The sequence below is a fragment of the Saccostrea echinata genome, unplaced genomic scaffold, assembly GCF_033153115.1.
Source record: "Saccostrea echinata isolate AGI-Se365-2 ecotype Australia unplaced genomic scaffold, CSIRO_AGI_Sech_v1 ptg000064l, whole genome shotgun sequence".
NCBI lineage: Eukaryota > Metazoa > Mollusca > Bivalvia > Ostreida > Ostreidae > Saccostrea > Saccostrea echinata.
The window spans coordinates 7,976,413-8,000,514 of NW_026889813.1; the positions used below are offsets into that span (position 1 = coordinate 7,976,413).

At 34.0% G+C, this 24,102-nt stretch overlaps 2 protein-coding genes across 2 annotated transcripts; one reads left to right on the top strand and one right to left on the bottom strand.

Annotated features, from left to right (window-relative positions):
* Positions 1-735: 735 nt before the first annotated feature.
* LOC133175723 (2-amino-3-ketobutyrate coenzyme A ligase, mitochondrial-like) lies at positions 736-23,537 on the bottom strand. Its single transcript, XM_061310830.1, has 12 exons — positions 23,477-23,537; positions 21,199-21,410; positions 20,946-21,035; positions 20,065-20,284; positions 12,804-12,900; positions 12,482-12,568; positions 12,036-12,118; positions 11,794-11,903; positions 1,615-1,716; positions 1,391-1,469; positions 1,244-1,291; positions 736-1,105 (listed from the first exon to the last, which is right to left on the bottom strand). The coding sequence occupies exons 1-12, from the start codon at positions 23,499-23,501 to the stop codon at positions 996-998; spliced, it is 1,263 nt and encodes a 420-aa protein (XP_061166814.1). The 5' UTR covers positions 23,502-23,537; the 3' UTR covers positions 736-995.
* Positions 15,224-16,393, top strand: LOC133175895 (uncharacterized). Its single transcript, XM_061311031.1, has one exon. The coding sequence runs from the start codon at positions 15,281-15,283 to the stop codon at positions 16,145-16,147; it is 867 nt and encodes a 288-aa protein (XP_061167015.1). The 5' UTR covers positions 15,224-15,280; the 3' UTR covers positions 16,148-16,393.
* Positions 23,538-24,102: the final 565 nt, after the last annotated feature.

The window sequence follows — 24,102 nt, forward strand, 5'->3', positions numbered from 1 at the left end:
CATGGATTGACAATACTGGTGAGTTGGTTTTGCTCTCTCACATTTCTTCTCTGAACTTTCTGGATTATATGTACAGTTCTCATATTTTTCATTAATAACAGTTTTCATATTTTTCATTAATACACAAATTTCTACTTTTTTAAGTAAAATGGATAAAATTTACTTTGTGAAAGTGCAAGGATATGTGTAAATCAAATGCATCCAGAAATTCATAGTTTTATAATTTCCAGATAAAAGAAGTTTCTTAACATGCTTTTAATATATTTTGATGTGAAATGCTCTAGCAACATATAAGCCATGATATTATTTAGAAAATTTTAGAAAATATGAGCTTCAAATCTGTGTCCCAGTCCCTTTAAAAGGGGTTCAGTTATTAAAATAATGCAAGTTAGATGGATATACTTATAAATTAAAAGTACTTTTTGATTCCCACCAATGTCTTTGAATCCTAATTGGTGTGCATGTACAAGACTACATGTAAGCTAAGGAATGTTTAATTCATACAAAAAACATTGCTTTACTTTCAAATACATTATTTGCAATGGAATGTCAATTGTACAAAATAAATAAGAAAAAATGTGGACTGTTAGATACCAATACAATGCCAATTTCATAAGCTTAATATCTCTCAAAAAGTTTAACGAAATAAATATTTAAATCAGAACAAAAAAGATTCAATAATACATTTCGATTAAATCAATTCAGTATTATAACATGATTAAAAATACATGTATATATACATGAAGCTATGTAAAATGAGATTCTTGGGGGGAAAGGTTCAAAATAAAAGTATAAAGTATGAAAATTGTTCACGATTTAAGTCTGAGATTCTTTGCAGAGATTTTGAGACAGTGTATATTTGACTTACTTTTCAGCCTTTTTCCTTTTAAAATGTATATTCAAAACAAATAGACAAATTCTTATCCAAAATCTAAACAAATTGCTGATATACACAAAACAAAACAAAGGTAAAACTGTAGATCTTGTAGTGACCTTCAAGCAATGACCTTGAGTTTACGACCTATTTCTATAAATGCATCAACAGCACGGTCTACTTCTGCCTCAGAGTGGGCAGCTGATAGCTGTACTCGAATCCTAGCCTTACCTACAAAAGGAACAAAACTAAGTGTTAAAAATATTTTTTTTATAATAAATATAATCTTTTTTCTGTATTTAAGACATTGTTTGTTTTTTTTAATTAAGATAAGTACTCCCCATAATATATTACACGCAGAAAACTTACCCTTGGGCACCACAGGGTAGCTGAAGCCTATCACATAGATCCCCCTCTCTACAAATAGTTAATCATGGTTGTCAATAACATACAAAATAAATATATAGAAAAATATGTAAAGTAATCCAGCAAAATAAATACCACTATTTAAAATACCTAGCATTTCATCAGCAAATATGTTGGCAAGTCGTGCATCTCCTAGCATGACTGGACATATGGGATGTTCAGGATCCCCCTGTAACATAATAATACATACTGATAAAACATCACTGACAAATAATCCTCAAACAAAGCACTTTTTTTCTATTTCAAATGTGTATAAAACTACATGTAAATGTATATGATACAATTAAATGATTTGTTCTAAAAAGGAAACTCACGGAGAGATTGAATCCTGCATCTGACATACGAGAGCGGAATCGCTTTGTGTTACGTAGCACCTGCTGGGGAAGGTCAGTATTACTGGTGATCAAATCAATGGCCTGAAACACAATAGGATTGCTTATTAAACAGAAAACTTCGAAGAATTAACAAATCTCTTATGAATTGTAGCTCTACTTGTTTTGTACTTACAAGAAGATAATACAGGCAGATACATTTAAATGTATACATTCCCACAGAACCCCTCGCCCTGGGGCCAGAAATTTCAAAATTTTGGAAGAGGCACCCTTGATCATCATAACCATGCACCTAATTTATCTTCTTTATATACAGGGAGAGAGGAGAAGATTTTTAAAGAATTTATGCATTTTCACTATATGATCAATAGCACTCACCCTAACACCAGAACCCCTAACCCAGGGGCCATGAAATTCACAATTTTGGAAGAGGCACCTTTCTTCATCATAACTATGTACTTAGTAAATCAGCTTAATGCCCAGGAGCAGAGAAGATTTTCAAAGAAATAATGCACTTTCATTATATGATCAATAGAGCCCCCTCCCACAGAGCCCCTAACCCTGGGGCCAGAAATTTCAAAATTTTGGAAGAGGCACCCTTAATCATCATAACCATGCACCTAATTTATCTTCTTTATATACAGGGGGAGAGGAGAAGATTTTTAAAGAATTTATGCATTTTCACTATATGATCAATAGCGCCCCACCCTAACACCAGAACCCCTGATCCAGGGGCCATGAAATTCACAATTTTGGAAGAGGCACCCTTGATCATCATAACCATGCATCTAGTTTATCTTCTTTATATACAAGGGGAGAGAATTCATTAGAGCCTCGCCCTAACACTAAAACCCCTGAGCCAGGGGCCATGAAATTCAGAATTTTAGAAGAGGCCCCCTAAACATCATAACTATGTACATGTACTTAGTTCATCGACTTAATACCCAGGAGCAGAGGAGAAGATTTTAAAGAATTAATGCATTTTCACTATATAATCATTAGTGCCCCACCCTAACACCAAAACCCCTGACCCAGGGGCCATGAAATTCACAGCTTTGGAAGAGGCAAACTTCCTATCATAACTATGCATTTAATTTGTTTGCATAATACCCAGGAGCAGAGGAGAAGATATTTTAAGAAATACACTGTAATGCATTTTCACTATATATTCAACAGAGCCCCACCCTAGCACCAAAACCCCTGACTCTGGGGCCATGAATTTCAAAATTTTGGTAAAGGGTTCAATGCTTATTACAATCATGCCAAAAGTTTGATTGCTTGACGTCCAGGAGTAAGGAAGATTTTTTAAAGATAGCACTAATTTTGATGATTTAAGCCCCACCCCCCAGGCCCCAGGGGGTCAGGGACTATGAAATTCACAAATTTTGTTCCCCTTTACCCATAAATGCCATATGCTAAAATTTGCTGAAATTGGTTCTGCTGTTTTAGAGAATAAGATGAAAATGTTCAAATTTTAACACACGATGGACGACTGACAACGGACGAAAAAGGATAGTCACCTTAGTGATTCAGGTGTCCTAAAAATGTTTCTATATAAAGCTATACTAAAATTAACAAGAGGCCCATGGGCCACAACGCTCACCTGAGTAACTTTGGCCTTACTGTTTTTCACCTGATTTCTCCCCTTGTAGTACCTATTGTGGCCCCACCCTACCCCCGGGGGTTATGATTTAAACAATTTAGAATCTACACTACCCCAGGATGCTTCCACTTAAGTTTCAGCTTTTCTGGCCCAGTGGTTTTTGAGAAGAAGAATTTTAAAGATTTTTTCTACATATTTCAATGTAAAAATTGGATTCCCTATTGTGACCCCACCCTACCCCTAGGGGTCATGATTTGAATAATATAGAATCTAAACTACCCCAGGATGCTTCCGTTTAAGTTTCAGCTTTTCTGACCCAGTGGTTCTTGAGAAGAAGATTTTAAAAGATTTTTTCTACATATTTCAATCTAAAACTTGGATTCTTTATTGTGGCCCCGCCCTACCCCGGGGGTCATGATTTAAACAATTTAGAATCTACACTACCCCCAAGATGCTTCCATTTAAGTTTCAGCTTTTCTGACCCAGTGGTTCTTGAGAAGAAGATTTTTAAAGATTTTTTCTACATATTTCAATGTAAAAATTGGATTCCCTATTGTGGCCCTGCCCTACCCCCGGGGGGTCATGATTTAAACAATTTAGAATCTACGCTACCCCAGGATGCTTTCATTTAAGTTTCAGCTTTTCTGGTCCAGTGGTTCTTGAGAAGAAGATTTTAAATGATTTTTTTTACATATTTCAATGTAAAACTTGGATTCCTTATTGTGGCCCCGCCCTACCCCGGGGGTCATGATTTGAACAATTTAGAATCTACACCAAGATGCTTCCATTTAAGTTTCAGCTTTTCTGACCCAGTGGTTCTGGAGAAGAAGATTTTTAAAGATTTTTTCTACATATTTCAATGTAAAAATTGGATTCCCTATTGTGGCCCCGCCCTACCCCCCGGGGGTCATGATTTAAACAATTTAGAATCTACACTACCCCAGGATGCTTCCATTTAAGTTTCAGCTTTTCTGACCCAGTGGTTCTTGAGAAGAAGATTTTAAATGATTTATTTTTACATATTTCAATGTAAAACTTGGATTCCTTATTGTGGCCCTGCCCTACCCCGGGGGTCATGATTTGAACAATTTAGAATCTACACCAAGATGCTTCCATTTAAGTTTCAGCTTTTCTGACCCAGTGGTTCTTGAGAAGAAGATTTTAAAGATTTTTTCTACATATTTCAATGTAAAAATTGGATTCCCTATTGTGGCCCCGCCCTACCCCCCCCCCCCCCGGGGGTCATGATTTAAACAATTTAGAATCTACACTACCCCAAGATGCTTCCACATAAGTTTCACCTTTTCTGGCCCAGTGGTTCTTGAGAAGAAGATTTTTTAATGACCCCACCTATTTTTGTCTTTCCTTGATTATCTCCCCTTGGAAGGGGGCTTGGCCCTTCATTTTAACAATTTTTAAAAACTCCCCTTTACCCAAGGATGCTTTGTACTAAGTTTGGTTAAAATTGGCCCAGTGGTCCTTGAGAAGAAGTTGAAAATGTGAAAAGTTTACAGACGGACGGACGACGGACAATCAATGGGTGATCAGAAAAGCTCACTTGAGCTTTCAGCTCAGGTGAGCTAAAAATTCTAACATTTCCCATGGTTTTTCTGAGCGGTCAAAAAAAATCAATGTTGAACCGCTGAATGAAATACTGGACATTGGAACGACACTTTTAACGTTACACAGTCACTGTATGCGGGATTAGCTACTAGTATATCTTTTCAATTATCGCAAATACGGAAGCCAGCGCAAGATATGTAAAAATGAGAAGTAAATGTATAACAAAACATTTATTGACTATGTTCTCGAGCAAAACAGGTTTTGTCAACCCCTCGAACCAGTCTATTTGCATGAGGCCTAAGGGCCTCATGCAGGCAAAGAGTTTGGTTCTTGGGTCCGACAAAACTTATGTTGCCCTCGAATGTATACATGTTATAAGCCCTCTTTCTATTAGCTACTATATGGAAACACTGATCATCAGGGGAAAAAGATGCCGAGACTTATGTATCTTTTTGTAGCCTACTTGTATTCTACGCTTTAATGCAATCAGACCAAAATCATATATATAGAAAATTTTGCACTTTGAAAGAATTTTACAGAAATTCAGTTCTATTTTTAGTAACCATGGCAGCACAACTCATCAAAACTCAAAAACCAATATAAAAGTATCATCTATCTTGAAGTAATCTATAAATTGTATACCAAGATGAATTCTAATTGAACAAAAACTTTGGAAAAGTCTATATAGCATGTTGAAAAAAAACTGAATTGTTTACAACTTGGACAACAGCTAGACGGACGATGGGCATTGTACCATCACAAGCTCCTTTGGTCTAGATAAAAATGTGCTGACATCCCTTAAATAAAAAATAAACTTACACTTTTGCAAATGATGGCTGAATCTTAACAGCGGCTTAATCAATGCAGAGTATCAGTGTTGTATTTTCATTTGAATTCTGCATATGGTCAACCCCACCCCACCCCCATCAAAATGCTTGAAAGTCGTTTTGACATTTTGTTTACAAAATATTGAACACCTGATATGTCACTCATATGAGAACCCAACTCTAAAAGAGCTGGTAAATAATGTTTTTCTCTATTCAAATGTCGCCTGGGGGGACAAATTTACGATATTATGATTTTTATTTTCTCTGTAAGTTACACTAAAATGGGGGGAGTCACTTCTTTCCAGTCACTGATAAGTTTTTTTGTATACCTCTTCCTTTTCCAAAGAAGTATTTGACTCTGGAGAGTTTAATATTTAGTTATATGGAGAGGAACTTCCATGTCTGACAAGGATCAAAAACGATTCGTAAAATTTCCATAAACGAAACGTTTGTGCTTCAGTGGATTTTGTCCATAATACTTTGAGCACTACCGTGTCCGACTGAAAATTTGAAGAGGTTCAATTAACATGTAAAATTTATTTCCAAGAGTTTAACATACCATGTAAATCTAAAAACCATGAAAACGTTGAAGAGATTCAATATTTAACAGAAACCTCCTAAAATATAAATTTTCCAACTATGTGTGTGTGTGTGTGTGTGTGTGTGAAGATCGGGGGGGGGGGGGGGCATTACTACAAAACAAAGCAAAATATCGAACATTTTGACAACGTTGTGGTATTTCGCGCGAAAAAATGAATTCAAGGTGAAATTAATTTTCGAAATATTGAGCCCGGTTCAATAAATATCAAGCCCGGACAATCATAGATGGGGCGTCTTCTTTTGAAAAATGTGTTGTTGTTTATTTTTGTCTACACGAAACTTTGATGTTAATATTGTTTGTTATTGTTAATAACATGCTATCTGAATCGTAGAATGTTCTAGACGAATTTGGCCATAAATTTTACTATATAAACCCCAGCGCACGGGACCTAATCAGAATTGGTAATTAGAATTGGTTAAAAGGATTACACAACATAGGAGTGGATTAGAGTTCTTCTGGACAGTGAAAGCAAGTCTCTGAAATTTTATCAGTAAGTTGTTGGTTGTAGGCTTAAAAAATGCTCAATGTTGCGATGCGATTTCGCCTAGCACATTTTGAAGCAGGGTTTGCAAGAAAAACAGTAACATCTATAGTTATTCATTAAAGGCTCTGCCTAGAGGTACATGTAATTTTTTAAGAAATGTTAAAACTGCTGCCATGCCCACTATTGCATGCTGTTTAACCCGTAACGAATTTTTGGGGTCATGTAAAACTGTGCCACTATAAAATAATTCCATCTTAATTAAATGAGTCACCTAGAATTTGCGTATAATTTTTTGTTAATTAACCACCTCTTGTATTTCGTTAATGTGTATTTGAACATGTATCATAATAATTGTGACAATCGAAGGATTGTCGAACGATGGAATGCTTGTATAAACAAGATCGAACGACAAATTGCTAACAAAAAATATGCATTATGACACTTGATTTAAAATTAGCGGACACTTCATTTAAATTTATTAATGTTCAATTTTTTTTAAAAAAATGAAACCATTGAAAAATGCTTTTAAGTTTTTTAAGTGCGTTACTTAGCGTATATCTGACCTATTTAAGGAACACGCAACATATCGAACTTCAGGTTACAAACACATTAATCACTGTTAATATTAAATCGCTATGTATTGCAAATTCAGAATGAACATATATATCAAACACATATATTTTGCATGAGAGTTCACAGGCATTTTTCGTATACGTTGCTATAAATAGTATTCCCAGTACTGCAATTTTTGAGAACAAATAAAAAAAGATTAATTTCTTTTCAAAAATTTATGTAAATGAAATAAGAAACCCGTTTTGGAAATCACGTGTATTTTGGAAAACGTGATTCGCTAAATAATGAGAATACGTTTTTTGTGGTTTTACTGTCGTCAGATTAACACTGCATGGTTTGAGTTTTTGAGAACATTTTTTTTTTGGAAAGAATTAGTTATTTATGACAATCTATTAAGATGATCATACAATAACAATAAACTGTCCCATTCACTACTAATGAGCAGTTATTGCTTTATTGCCCCTTTAGTTTTTTTTTCTTTCTGTGTTTTAGTGAGGGGAAAGGGGTCCCAAACTAGAAATATTTTCTTCAACCAAAAAACAATCATGCACTTGCCGTTTTCAAATTTCCAACATCATTGGATGGTATCGTTTGGTTAGTATTTTTTTAAAAATGCGACTGTTCCATGCAAAACCCAATTAAACCGAATTTACTTTTCCTCAATGAATCCTCTCGCTGTCCAAGACATACTGGGTATTGTGTAGGGCTGTATCAATATATCGATACGTATCGATATTCAATAATGTATCGTAACGAAAAAATAACTTCCAATACGTATCGGGCAGGCAGTTTTTCATAGACAACTTTATTTAACATGCTGATTTAAAAGTCGTTAAAAGTTTGAATTTGAAGTGTAATTTGCTATGAAAGTGAGACAAGAGCTTTAAAATGAGTTGCAAAACAATTAGTTTTTATAAAATTCATGCATTAAATGATATATAAGACTTTTCTGATTGACTTGTTAAAGAATCCAATATATCGCATTATAAAATATCGTATTGTATCGAATCGATTTTTTTTTTTGCTCAATACACAGCCCTAGTATTGTGTTAGTGAGGCTGGAAATGTAAAACTTTAACTCCTCGCATTCTCTACGATTGAGGGGGGTAATAAAATTACCAGTTATCAAGAAATCTATCGTCTCAATGAAATTGCTTATATAGTATGTCAATAGTAAGTTGTCATTTTGGGGATAGGCAATATTTTAAAACAAACTGTGCACTTTGGAAACTATGCGCTACCAGTAAAAACTAGGAGTTCCAGAACACCCCCTTCTGTTTTCTCTCCGCAGGAAATATATTGTGACTATGTATTGTAATACAGTGTGGATAATCTTTTTATATATACATTAGATTTATACATGTACGTTTAAAACTGACTTAACGTGTATGCACAGCTTCCTGGCATGATCAGATCATATAATCACAAAACATGCGTAACTGCGTAAAAAAAAACTCATTAAAATATAATTTTATTGCTTTCTTTCTTCTAAATACTCATGATTTAATGTTAGTTAAGGTCAAGTGTACTGTGAAAGAATTATCTACTTTGAAACATGACCAATGAAATTTTCGGAGCGTATACCTTTGAAACTACGCAGTAGAAAAATACATTATATCTAAAACAAGCTCAACGCTAAATTAAGAATTTTTTTTTAATTTCTGTACAATGTGTATTATTGTACAATATGTGTACTTAATAAGTACAATAGTACTTTAATGTAAATAACACATTCAGCAACTTACATTATTCAAGTCTGGTCCGTACAGAGTTATATGGGACGAATGTGTGTTACATGTGAACTTCGACACTGGTACGTCACATCAATTAAAATTTGACATATCTATTTGTATTGAAGAATAATGGTGCTGTATTCAAAAGGAACATTGAATTTTAAAAAATGGTCCAATACAAATTACATCTGAAAATTAAGATCAAATTCATAGAGAAAACTTAAATAAATATACATCTCTTTTCAATATACAATAAATTTTATTGTAAAGAAATAAAAATGTTGGGAGATTTTTAAAAATAACCATCATAATCCTTTTGAAAGAAATTTATTCCTGTGCTGCTGGAATTAAAGTCAAATCGAAGTTTTCTCTTCTAAAATGCCAATATACACCTCAATATATCTCCTGAATGGAAACCAAAAAACAAGTTTCAGATTTTGAATTATTTTCAGTGAAGGAAATCTTTATCACTGAATTGTAGCATGGAAAAGTTTCAGGTGAAATTGAAATACTGGTTCACATTTTTTTTTATTTCACTCTTTAATTCAGGAATAATATTTGGGTGTTAATAACTTTTATCTTTTATTTTTGCAGAACACTTGCATTTTCTAGTCTGCTCAATGATGTGATTAGAATGACTAAAAAAAATCAAAGTACTAATAGGCAGTGGAGTAACCAGTAAAAACTGTATAATCTTTTTGTAGGGTCCAATTTTCTTGGTTTGTGGAAAAAAAAACTGGTTCTTGGAGTTATGATTTTGTGGATGAAGAAGTGTTGAATAGCTATATGTTTGAAAATTTCCAATTTGTGGATCTCATCAAACCTCGAAAAATTATCCCCCCCCCCCCCCCCCAGTAATTAGTGATTACACAGTATACTATGTATAGGATATTTTCACCCTTTAAACTTACAATTTTGCCCCATTTTAAATTCACTTGTGTTTGACACAGTTGTGTCAAATAGTTGATGCTGTCTTTCTTGATTTTGCCCAGTTTTAAATTCATCCACTTGTACATACATGTATATAGTATCTCAAGATTAATTATACAATGTACTACCTACACCGATACTGAGATTTGAATGTGCCTCCAAGCAAGTTTGTCCTTGTAATAATTAAAAAAGAAATTGGAATGTTTAATTTGAAAAAAGATGTGTTTGTAAAACACTGATACCCCTTATGGCAGCCTATGGCAAAGACTAAAGTTTCTTGTCACAAGGAATACACACATGCAACATGAAAGCCCTAGCACCAACCATTTAAAAGTTGTTGCCAAAGTTAAAGTTTTTCAAAAGTAGCTCAAACTCCAAGGTCAATGATAAAAAGAAAAAAAACCTGTGGTATCCAAGTGAAGGTCTTGTCACAAGAAATACACATGTGAAATATGAAAGCTCTAGCACCAACCACTCAAAAGTTATGGTCAAGGTTTTTCAAATTAGTAGGTCAAATGCCAAAGTCAACGTAAAAGGGTCAAAATTATTGGAACACAAGGGAACTAGTTGTTACAAGGAATACACATATGAAATATGACAACCTTAGCACCAATTATTCAAAAGTTATGATCAAGGTTAGAGTTTTTCAAAAGTAGGTTGAACTCCAAGTTCAAGGTCAAAGGGTCAAAATTGTTGGTACCGAAGGGAAGGTCTTGTCACAAGAAATACACATGTGAAGTAAACCAACTGTTCAAAATTTAGGATCAAGGTTAAAGTTTGGAAAAATTTTGCAAAAGTGGGTCAAACTCCAAGGTCAATGTCAAGAGGTAAAAAATGTGTTGGTACCCAAGGAAAGGTCTTGTCACCATAAATACACAAGAAATATGAAAAACCATAGCTCCAACCAATCAAAAGTTAAGGGCAATGTTAAAAGTGTTAGCGGACAAACAGGTAGACAGACGGATCTTTGATTACGGGGGCATAAAAATACTATTATACATGTATATATTATATATTTATATAGTACATGTATTCTTAGCCAGTCACATCCAAATGCTTAACTTTTGTGAATGTTCATAGTATGTTCAAGAACTTTGATCTAGCCTCAAGCTGTTGATCAGACAAACTGTTCAGAGATTTACTTACTTTTCTCCAATTACCAACTGTGTTTCATCACTACCTAAAATGATTCTAACTGGTTGCTTTTCCAGGATTTATTCTCCAAATTCATGCCAATGATGACATAAAATGCATGTACAGTGTATGTTTGTAAACATCTTTTACTAATTTTTCATTCTCTAAACTTTTCCCTTGTATATTTCATTTCAACAGATCATCAAGGTAATATTATTACCAAGGATGTACATACTAAGGAGAAAGACAAATTCTTCAGTGCCATATTTATTTCACCAAAACACTCAAGTCCATGTTTGTATAATGTAAGAAACAGGTCCAATAACCATGCAGTGCTCGTAAGCAAGCCTCGGGTCTCTTGAAATTTGAAAAATTAAGGAACGAGAGTTTGAGAAAAACCCTTTACTAAGTTGCACTGTTTATGGAACTTATTTGTAACAATCTGTGGTACATTCACAATTTAATTTATCCTAGTGTTTCTCATTCATCGTTATTTTATGGTATGTTGACAATGTCTGGAAGAACACTCATTTAAACTCAGCTATAGACAGAATTAGTTTAAAAAAAATCACAAGAAAAACTGGAAGTGTTTTTGAGTATGCTGATCCAAAATTACCATCTTTGAATTTATAATGGCATGACTGGAAGAAAGTTTGTGTTCCAGTTTCAAAAAATTTAACATTACTACAAAGTCAATGTAAGCCATATTTTACCTTACTGGCACATGCAACAACTGGTGGAGGAAGGGCATTGGAGAACAAATAAGGTCGTGACCTCTGACGTAACAATGAAGTAAGTTCCTTAGGACCAGCCGTGTAACCACCTAGTATACACAAAAAAAAAAAGACAGATTTCAATATACATTGTCCTAAATATGACTTCATTATGTTTAAATATAAATTTCATAAAACTTTATGATGTTTAAGAAACCTAAATAACAATGACTCATACTAACCAGCAGCTCCCCCTAGAGCCTTGCCCAGGGTAGAATTAATGATGTCTATTCTATCACTGACCCCAAAATGTTCATCAGTACCTCTGTTGAAATTTCAAAAATTTATTACTTATATTGAATTAACTTAAGAAATAACAAAGCTCTTCATTCCACCATTTGTTGGTGGGATCATATCTTCTATGGAAACACTTGGTATGATTGAAATACAACTGAACTTCGTTATCTCGAACACTGATATCTCAAATACCATGGATATGTCAAAGTGACTTTGCAAGTCCCAACGACTTATTCTTTTAGTATTTTACCCTTGAAATCTCGAATCCCCAGATATCTCGAATTTTTTTCTTGGTCCCCTTGAGTTTGAGATAACAAGGTTTGACTGTATCTTATTTCACAACATGGGACTTTTTGCCTGTAAGAGGCAAGAAAAGAATGTCTTCCCTTACCTTCCAGTTGGTCCAAAAAATCCAGTCCCGTGACATTCATCAATAAAAACCATGGCATTGTATTTATCAGCCAGGTTACATATATCTCTGTGAGAAAAAAAGTAATTTAATTATAAAAGAACTGGTTTTTGTATTTTTAATGCATTATGAACAATACATTATGGACATAAGGTAAAACATATTTATAATGAAGTGTAAGGGGTGAACAATTTCACTTAAGGAATGAATTTAATAGCTACCCAGTTTATACAGTATAAACTGGGTTGGGGCAGTTTATGCTTTATAAACCGCGAAGCAAGTGCAAATATATAGTGACACTAACGGCAGTGGGGCTACATTTCCGTCCATGCTGAACACCCCGTCTGTGGCTATTAGCTTCTTCTTACAGTCTTTAGCAGCAATCAGCTGGTCCTCTAGATCTACAGTACAATCAAACTGGATATGCTATAAAAATCAATGACTTGTTACATCCCTGAATACAATTTAGTCAATCTATCTTTATTCAGCATTTGTCATCCTCTTCTCTGATAGTAGGTCACAACAGACTTGAATTTCAAGGTTTTACAATACAGCTTACAAAATTTTATGTCTTATAGCTCCTTGGAAATTTGAAAGATATCAGGCAAGAAATAATGTTTGTAACTTGGTGGTGGCTCCAGTGGGATATGGACAAAAAGTCTTACCATAATGGACAGAGCAAATGAAGAATTTTCATTTTGGGGATGTAAAATTGTTGACAAACATACAGACATGCACTCTTCTGGGCTTCAACAGGTCTACAGACAGACAAATTGAAATTGACACAGACAGACACTCCCTATCTATATGCTTCTGGTATTCAACTACTACAGAGCTTGAATTGAAAACAATCACAGATGATGCACATTTAAAGTCTACCACCTGCATGGATTTTAGTTATTCCTGAATTGTGCTCACTGTTGGTAAAAAAAAAATTGCAAAATGGCTGTTGTTAATCATACAATTGATAAATTAAGTTTCAATAAATCTTTGACCTCATATTCAAATTACAGGACACTATTGATCAAACCAGCTTGATTTCCATTTGGAACTTTCGATATGAGTGGATAGTTGATTATATAAATGCTTTCAAAATTGATTTCACATTAATGCATAAAATGCAAATCTAATACATTTGCATTAACATTTGATGCCTTGGTTGGTAGAATGTAAAGACTAAACGAAGAGATGCCAATGAGGCAAAAATTGGCTTCCTTGAGGATAATGGTACAGGGCTTCGTGAGGAAGATTTACCAATATGTATAAAAATGCATTTTTTTTTTTGGAAAAGCTAAAACCTAATGAATTTAAGGCCAAATGCTATAAACTCTTTATTTCTTGACATAAGGTGCTTCTTATGCAGCATTTGTCAAACACAAAAACAACTGATAGAAGGCTTCATAACAGCTAGTATCTATGATTCAATTTATCTGTGTTCAAGATATCAAAGTTCAACTGTACTGTAGACATTCTCTTTTCTGCATGGGATTAATTTATGCTATGTAAACAATGCTACAAGCATTACTTTGAAATAGGTCACACCATACTTAAAGTGCATTTAAGACATACAATGCCAATTCCAAAAAATTCGCACAATTTTCTACCTGGGAATTGAACAGAACTTATAATTCTGTGGAATTATGACCCCATGGAAAAAAGGACCCTTGCAGTATTGTAAAAATCCCTTATTTTTGTGGGGTTAAATTTTTGTGATTTGAGAAAAAATAATGGGTCCCCCGCATGGCGCAATGGTTAAGAGCGTCTGCTCTAGAGTCACGGAATAAGGAGTTGATCCTTATGTTGCGGGTTCCAATCCCACTGCAGGACTCGGAGACTGGTCCTTTGGATGAGACCGTATAAACCAAGGTCCCGTGTCGCAGTAGGTGTTAAATTAGCATGAAAAAGATCCCTCACTGCTCAATGGCCCTGAGTGCCGAGTACAGGTATAAATTTGCAGCCCTCCATCGGTAAGTGGTGGCATCTCCATCATATGAGTGAAAAATTCTCAAGAGGAATGTTAAACAACAAACAAACAAAAAGTATTGGTTCCTTGGGTTTTGATTTTCTGTTTGAAGGACAAAATTTTAGTATTTCATGGTGGACATAAATTTGTGGGACTCTTAATACCATAAAAACAATGTAAACTAACCCCCATATACATTAGTTATTTCACAGTACATGTAATTAAACCTCTGTTTTCAGGAGTCTTCTCTAAATAAAGACACTTCAATTCTATCATCACCATGGTAACTTCACTATATTGATGTTTATTCATTGCTATTAATTGTTGAAGATGTCATTTTCTGTGTTCCTCTCTTAAATATAAAGTACATTTAGGAAAATCAAGTTAAATATTTATTTTCCATATATTTTTTCTTTTTCTTTTTTTTTTTTTCGAAATCTCTTAATGGAACAATACTGTACAACTTTTCCCATAAAACCTACCATTCATTTATTGTGTCCTCTTAAATCAGCCTTTTAAAAAAATCATCATTTATAAACACTTGACAAGTAAACCAAACAGAAATCCATTACTAGTAATATATCATAGCAGCCTTATAAATTGATTTTCCTTTCTGTATTTTTTGTGAATTTAGACTAAACAAGGAGCATTCTTTTCCCATGCTTCCTGCCTCTCATGGACTCAATGTTTCTTTCTATACAAATCTCCATCTTTATTGACTTTTCTGACCAAAAGACCATTTGCAGCTGTGCTATCACTATCTCTGTGTGATCTTTCAAGCAAACATTTGAAATACAGATCAGCATGAGTCAAAGACAATGAATGGATTTTGGGGAATTTTTCTGTGTTGTTTTGGTGTATGCTTAGCTGGAAATTGTCCCCAGGACTGGGTAGAATTCTGTAATGGAACCAAACATATTGGATGTTACTGGGTTGAATTACAAAATGTCAGCTATCTTGTTTCATACACCATCTGTTCTGGAAACAAATATGAATCTTCTCTTGTTATGCCCACTGATCTAGAGGAAAGGGCTTTTGTTATCAACTTGGCAAGATCTAAAGATTTCTGGCTGGATGCTGGAAGTAACCCCAAAACATGTTACATAGCTAATGGAGTCAGCCCATCACCTGTAGTTAAAAGTTGTAACAATGGCAGTTATACTGTATGCAAGATGTCTGTTCGTATTTCAAGCACACCAATAGACTGTTCCTCCTTGACAACTGAATCTGCTTCCCCCACAACTGTAATCATGACAGAAATTGAAACTGAGGCCTTATCAACAACAATCAGTCAAACCGAGGCCTTATCAACAACAGACAGTGAAACTGAGGCCCTATCAACAACAGGTGAACCACCGACCTCAGTTTCCTCAGCTGCCCACAGAACTGTCTCTATGGGCAATGGCGAAACTCAGTGTCCATGTGTAGAGGTCTGTTATACAAACTACGGAATAAATGACATTGAAATCAAAGTGAAGAACATCCAACAATATCTATCTGTTAACATATCTACTCTCTCCGCGACGGTAAGAAAGCTGACCTGTGCCGAGGACCCCCGACCTTCCTCTGCTTACATTGGTTACACAGGGGGGATAATCATGTCTCTGATCTTATTAATGATCATGGCTCTGGATTGCTTTCCTAAAGCTCATGAGTACCGTAACACTCATAGAGACAAATCGTGAAATTTGACATTTTATTGTGAATATAGATAAATAACTTTAATTCACTGACATGACTGTGCTTCTAAATTATTAGCTGGAACCCATAGGCCTTGAATTAACCAAAGCAAACTACTTTAGGGAGCATAAAATTATTGTCTTAATTAAATCTTATTAGAAGAATTATTCTGAACTATAACCACCTTCCTCAGCAGATTTTCTAGAGAGTTGGAAATTTTGCAAAGATCTGTGTTTATTGAGTTAGCTTTGTCTCCATCATTGATTTTTTTGTGAATTGTTGAAAAATTATCATTTGAAATATCAGAACACTTCGATTTTCATGTTGTGAATTCATGATTTCCAGCTTTCATTTTTCATCACCATTCAAGGAATCAACAGAAAATACAATGTGCTGCAGAGGAGACTTCAATAGGCTGCCCTTGGTGCTCACAAAATCAAAATATTAAATTGCAAGCAATCACTCAGATAAGGTAATGCCTATTCACATTTTTGAGAGGAAATGGGGTTCCAAGTTTGATGACTTGGCATGCTGTAATTCTCTTAAAGAGAGAGAGAGAGAGAGAGAAAATCAGAAGCCTCTTATCACACTTTGGCTTTAATTTAAACTAATAGCAGTTTAAGAATTGCATTTGGACTTTTTTTTTTTTGGGGGGGGGGGGGGGGGGTGAGGAGTATGAGTTTTACATTTACAGAATTATGTAACCAGATAAAAATAGGAGTCACATTTTGAAAGAGGTTAACAGATTATTCATTTAAGCATAATTCATCTAAATACACTGTGAAGGTTTTATTGAAATCAAAATGGTAAGATGGTTAGAGAAGTAGCATTTTAAAAGAATTTAACAGATTGTTTCATTTGTAGAAACAAAGCATAATACATGTAGTGTCATTCACCAAAATCAAAAATCTAAAAAAAAAAAAAAAAAAAAAAAAACAGAATTATGTATCTTGATGTCTTCCTGTATACATTTTTTTTAAATGAGATCAAAACTTTAAATGGAGTACATGTGGCACTTTGACAGAATCCAACCAATCATTATGTGTTTAACCATTATTCAAAATCAAACAAGATGTGTTTGTGAAACACTTATGCCCCAGAATGGCAGCTCATGGTGAAAGTTAAAGTTTCTCAAATGCAATTCAAACTCAAAGGTCAAGGTAAACAAATCAAAATCGTTGATACCCAAGGGAAGTTCATGCCACAAGGAAAACACATGTGAAATATGAAAGCCCTAGCACCAACTGTTCAAAAGTTATAGCCAAGGTTGAAGTTTTTCAAAAGTAGGTCAAACTCAAAGGTCAAGGTCAAAAAGTCAAAAATGTTTGTATCCAAGGAAAGGTCTCATCACAAGCAATATACCTGTGAAATATGAAAGCCCTAGTACAAACTATTCACAAAGCTATGTCCAAGGTTAAAGTTTTTCAAAAGTAGGACAAACTCAAAGGTCAAGGTCAAAATTGTTGGTACTCAAGGGAAAGTCTTATCACAAGGAATACACTTGTGAAAAATGAAAGCCCTAGTACCAAACGTTCAAAAGTTATGGCCAAGGTTAAAGTTTTTCAAAAGTAGGTCGAACTCAAAGGTTAAAGGGTCAAAATTGTTGATACCCAAGGAGAGGTCTTGTCACAAGGAATACACATGAGAAATATGAAAGCCCTAGTACCAGCCATTCAAAAGTTATGGCCAAGGTTAAAGTTTTTCAAAAGTATGTCAAACTAAAAGGTCAAGGTCAAGATGTCAAAAATGTTTGTATCCAAGGAAAGTCTTATCATAAGGAATACACATGTGAAGTATGAAAGCCCTATCACCAACATTCAAAAGTTATAACCAAGGTTAAAGTGTGGTAAAATTTTGCAAAAACGGGTCAAACTCCAAGGTCAAGAGGTCAATTATGTTGGTACCAAAAGAAAGGCCTTTCACAAGGAACACCCATGTGAAATATGAAAGCCATAGGTCCAACCAATCAAAAGTTATGTCCACGTTAACGTTTTTGCAGAAAAACAGATAAACAGACTGACAGATAGATGGACAGGACAAAAACTATATGCCCCCGAATCTTCGATTACGGGGGCATAAAAATCAGTTATCTTGATTACAGAGAACGAATTATCTTCATTTAGTCTCAGTGTACCATGTTCAATTGAAATCATATTAAAACTGAAAAATGAGCACCATTTTGAAAAAAAAAATGACATAATACTCCATTGTTAGTTAGCACAGAAGCTTCATTTATCCAAATTGAAAACCAATGAATAGAATGATGTATCTTGATGTAGTTTAATATTATGTCCATTTTTTTTTTCAATATACAGATAAATATTGTAGGAAGAAAAACATTTTGGAAAATTGTAAACAAACAAAGGGATAGGTAGACAACATACACTTTCCCTCTATATAAGATTCTCTTTCTATATGCAGTAGAGGTAACATTTTTATGCCCCTGTAATTGAAGATTCGGGGGTATATGGTTTTTGCCCTGTCCGTCTGTCTGTCTGTCTGTTTGTCGAAAAAAACATTGACAGTGCCCATAACTTTTGACTGGTTGGAGCTATATTTTTGGCTTTCATATTTTACATGAGTATTCCTTGTGACAAGACCTTCCTTTGGGTACCAGCATATTTGACCTCTTGCCCTTGGAGTTTGACCCACTTTTTCAAAAATTTACCCAATTTTAACCTTGGCCATAACTTTTGAACAGTTAGCACTAGGGCATTCAAATTTCACAGGTATATTCCTTGTGACAAGACCTTTCTTTGGATACCAACAATTTTAGCCTTTTGACCTAGACCTTTGAGTTTGTTCTACTTATGAAAAACTTTGACTTTTGCCATAATATATTTTGCCTGTGTTTTTCTTATGAGAAGGTCTTCCCTTGCATACCATTAATTCTGACCCTTTGACCTTGGAGTTTGACCCACTTTCAGAAAACATTAACCTTGAGGATAACTTTTGAATGGTTGGTGCTTGTGCTTTCAAATTTACCAGGTATATCCACTGACACAAGTCCTTTCTTTCGATAACAACATTTTTTATCTCTGGACCTTGGAGTTTGACTTGCATTTGAGAAACTTTAAACTTCACCTTATGCTGCCATACGGGGGTATCAGTGTTTCACAAACACATCCTGTTTTTCATATTTCAGTTTTGGCACAGAAAATGATATATTACACTATGTACCATATCTTACTGGAACCATCAACAAGTCTAGATATACAAACTTTAGTTCTTGCTCGATGTGTTTCAAATTTGTAGGGAGCTTTAAAACATAAAATTTCAAATACTGAATTGCTGTTAGGCCATAATAAAAAAATACCAAGATTCTCATCTGAATTTTTTCAAAAATCGAGCCGGGCGGGCAAATTTTATTTTATATTTTTAATTTTTTCCATTATGCAGTTTTTTTGTTGACCTGATCAATCAGTGCAGATATATCTATAATACACGAATAAAAGTCATAGTAGAGGTTCCTTAAAATATGCATATCTCTTACAACACATCATCGCCAATCTTTCACAACCAATGATCCTGTTTAATACATATTATGTCAGTTACCATCTTATCAGCTGTCAAAATCATGCCAACATTTGCAGGATTAAAAATGAAAGTTGAATGGTAGTTGAATACCGATCCAGATCAGAATTTAGACAAAGAAAATCAGAAATAAAAAAAATTGAGGCAGGGGTAAAAAATCGGGGCGGGTGGGGATGAAAATCTAGGAATTTTTTTATTATGGCTTTACCAGTAGATAAAACTCAAATCAGTGCCCTACTATCAGAGAAGGGGATGACAAATGCTGAATTAAAATACCTATGCTCTAGCTGTTATGAACAGATTTGTTGACGCCTTATTTCTTTGACCTCAACAGAATGTTAAACAAATCGAGACTAAATTCTCTTCTTTTTTAAATGTCTTTACGTACCTGCCATATTTCTGTGCTGGTAACGATGTCTCTTCGCTTTACACAGTCTAATCCCATCAATGATGGAGGCGTGGTTAAGTTCGTCTGATATCACGGCATCCTCTGTTCCTAGTAGAACCTCAAACAGGCCAGCGTTGGCATCAAAGCAGCTGGCATATAAAATAGAATCTTCCTTTCCATGGAACTTGGCAATCTTCTCCTCCAATTCTTTATGAAGATCCTGAAATCATGAAAGAAGACAAGTATAAAACACAGTCACTTGACTGAATACTGTAAATGTCTTTAATTCCATATTTCATGATTATCTCTACAGTACATTTCACATTGGTTTTAATTTCACAGTCAAAGAATTTCTCATTGCTAATACATTGTATTTGCAATTTTAAAAAGATATTCTTTTAATAGAAAGAAAGAAAGCTATCGTAAATTATTTTAATAAATGTATCCATTAACCAACTTTTACAAGCCATTGTTATTAAAATAGGATTGCTGAAGGATTTTTAATGATTTACATTTTTACTATTACAGTTGGAAAATGGGTTTTATAAAGTGTAGAGCGTGTTTTAAATATATGAATGCTACATTGACATGTCAAGAATATTCAATATGACTTAATGTTCACTGAAAATTCTTTGATAGCGAATATAGTGGAATCAAAACCACTTCAAGGTATTCCACTTTTACAATATATTCAGTATCTTAAATGATAATGAAAAAACTAATCTTTGACACAAACATTTTATGCCAATTCAAATGAACTTGACCTTTCATTGGATGACCCTAACTTCTCTATTTTTCTTTAATTTTTGGTCTTATGATGAATTATTTATGTAGCAAGTCTTCTTTAAGCAACACTTCCAAATGGAATAAAAATACTTTACAATGGTGCCGCAGATAAATCGGACAGAACTCAGCCCTGCTCCATGTGTGTCCAAAGCTTTCTTTCCAGCCTCAATAACTTCAGGGTGACTCTGAAAATTGAATTTTCAGGAGTAATATTAAATTCAAATCTTACTAATTTATTATTTTTACTTATGACTCTGCTAACATAATGAGTTAATAGTAACCTACTACAGGTAATGATAAATAATCGAACAAGTAAAGTGTTTCTCAGAAAACCATTAAGAAACTGACTGAAAGTCCCAGGTAGTTGTTAGCACAAAAGTTAAGAATGTCTTTTGTGGTTCCTTTCACATGAATACTTGGTCCCTGTTTGGAGGTAATGATTCTCTCCCCTTTCCAGGTCCCGGCCTCTTTGATCCCTTCCAGTTCTTTCTCTAGATCGGTTCTGACCTGGGCTAAGGTAGCAGTACCTGCCCTCCCCTGTAGAAATACCGTCCTCCACACTGAAATAAGTATACATATCTGTATTTAGCACTAGTATTTTCAAAGTTTAAAATCACAATATGACTGACACACATTCATATGCTCTTATTTAAGTTGTGTCCTTTGGCAAAATCAAGTGCTGTGTGTACAGCTAGAGGAAACCTTCATTTTTCCTGTAAAGTAATCTAATGTATATGTCATAGATCTTGTTGCAATTTTCTAAAAAGATGTTTTCTGCTTTGAATTTGGAGCTTTTTCATTTCATTTTATTTCATTTCATTTTATTCACTCACACCAACATCAGTGGTACATGAGGTACAATAAATTAGTCATCATAATTGTGACAAAAATAATAAATATAATTATGATACAATAGCATAAATGAGGGGCATATACATATGTACATAGTATAGCAATAAACATACAATGAAAGAAGAAAAGAAGAAAAAAAAAATGGTATGATAACATTTAAATTATGGAGGACAGACGGTGTCGTTTATTTTAGATATAAATATACAAAGGTTTTTTAAAGTTTTTAAGTTTGTCGTTGACATAATTTCAGAAAACTTAAGTGTATTCGGCGTTTTACAAAATCTGGGATGTAAAAGATTCTTTCTGATGCTGTTCAATGTTTTACATTCTAGGATGAAATGATATTCGTCTGCTATTTGCCCTGTATTACACAATTTACAAACTCTTTCATCCAGTGGAATATTTGACCATCTACCAGTTTCAATTGGGAGGTGGTGGTTTGAAGTTCTAAATTTTATTAGTATTTTTTGGAGTTTACTAGGTAAAATACTTAGATATTTTTCAAATCCAAAATCACTCTTAAAAATTTTGTAAATTTGACCTTTTGATGAATTATTTATATCACTATGCCATTTTTGAATAAATTGGTCACTTAATCTTTGCCTTAAGTTAGATGCTTATATTAAAAAAACATTCCTCTCTCTAATTTACATAATTAAATAAACAAAACATAACAGCTAGTATAAATCCAGGAATGTTTTCATGTGTAAGGGAGGTGTTAAAATCCTCCTATTTTGGGAATATACTACTTAAAACTTTGAATTCAAAATCTTATTTTAAAAAAATTGATTATATATTCTTGCAGTCAATTATAACTTTTTTTTCGCTAAGAATTAACTTCCATGATGATTTTTGTCCCTGGAATTTAAACTGATATCGATCCCAGATTTGTACCAGATTTCCAAATGTTTTACCCTTCTTAACTCGATCAACATCAGAAACCGAAGAAGTCAACTTCTTATTTTATTTATTTCAATCAAAATAAATTCTGATGATGATGTTCAATGAATTAACTTCTCTACTGCTGGCTTTAAGATCACAGGTATATAGAAATTGTTATAAAATGTTAATGATACCATATTTTTAATGTTATTTGTTTTCAATGCACTGAAATGTTTTTTAGAGAATTATATTGTCAAATTGGCAAAACAACTATTCCCTGAATTGGTCCCAATATACCAGGAGAAACTTATCAATGACAAAGTAAACAGAACAAGATTTGTTTATATAAATTGTGTATCTTCTGATAATAGAGCATGGTTTTCTTGAGAATTTGCAGACTTGACAAACTGAATAAATTGCCAGATTTATATATATGCACATATAGAAAACAGATATTTTATCAGTAAGTCAGTAAAAAATAATGATATCTAATTAAAAGAAGAAATCATAGCTTAAGTTAGAGCTCTGCAAACATAATGACTAATGAACTGGACCTGGGATCGACACAAGTCCCTGACTGGACCAAACAGCTGACTTCTTCAAATCTGTGATATCATATTGTCAAATTTCACTACGTTTTCAGAGCTGCTAGGATTTCTACTTTTCGTGTAATTTAATTGGTTGCTGGTGAAGTTCATAAACTATAAGCAGTACCAAAAATAAATAAAAGCTTCGAGGAAATTCGACCTGCAATATGTTTCATATGTCTTTGGATCATGTGGATTTTCCCACCAAGAATAATTCGATTACAAGTAAAAACTTGATGAATGTTGCAAAATTCTTTACATATAAATGTATTGATTGTCTGTATTCATTTGTCATAACAGTTTACCTTTCAGTAGGTGATTTGTTTTCATGCTCACGGCCTTACTTGTCAGAGGTGTGTGCTTGTGTAACCAATCAGAGTCAAACGACCAAGGCGAGATAACTCTTTGCCATTATGAGAAAATTTCAACAAATGTTTTGTTTGACTAAAAATGATGTCTCAAAAAATTATACAATATCTTTTTTTAATCCGATGAACACCTTTTTTAAGATATGCAGTGACTATGTTTTCAAGAAGGGAGAAAAGCGATGGACCAAACCAGAGACTTGTAAACAGTCTTACCAAAGAACATACCTTATCTTGGTTTTTATTTAACAAACATGTTTTTAAAAATGGAAGTTTGTAAAATAGTTTAGATACAAACATATTATGAACATTCACATCTCTGTACCCCCTTACCAAAATATTACGTTGGGGACGGGACCCCCCCCCCTTACCCCCACCCCCAGCTGCGTTCCGTACACGTGGTCTCAACGTTATAAAAATCCTAGGATAAATTTTCATGATTTTAGGGCCCAAAGTTGGCACTTCTTGCACTCCATTTTTACTTAATAGTTCTTGGCATTTTGTTATATTTTTACGCTTTTCCCTATCAAGACAAATAAAAAGGGACTTAAATGATACTACTTTCA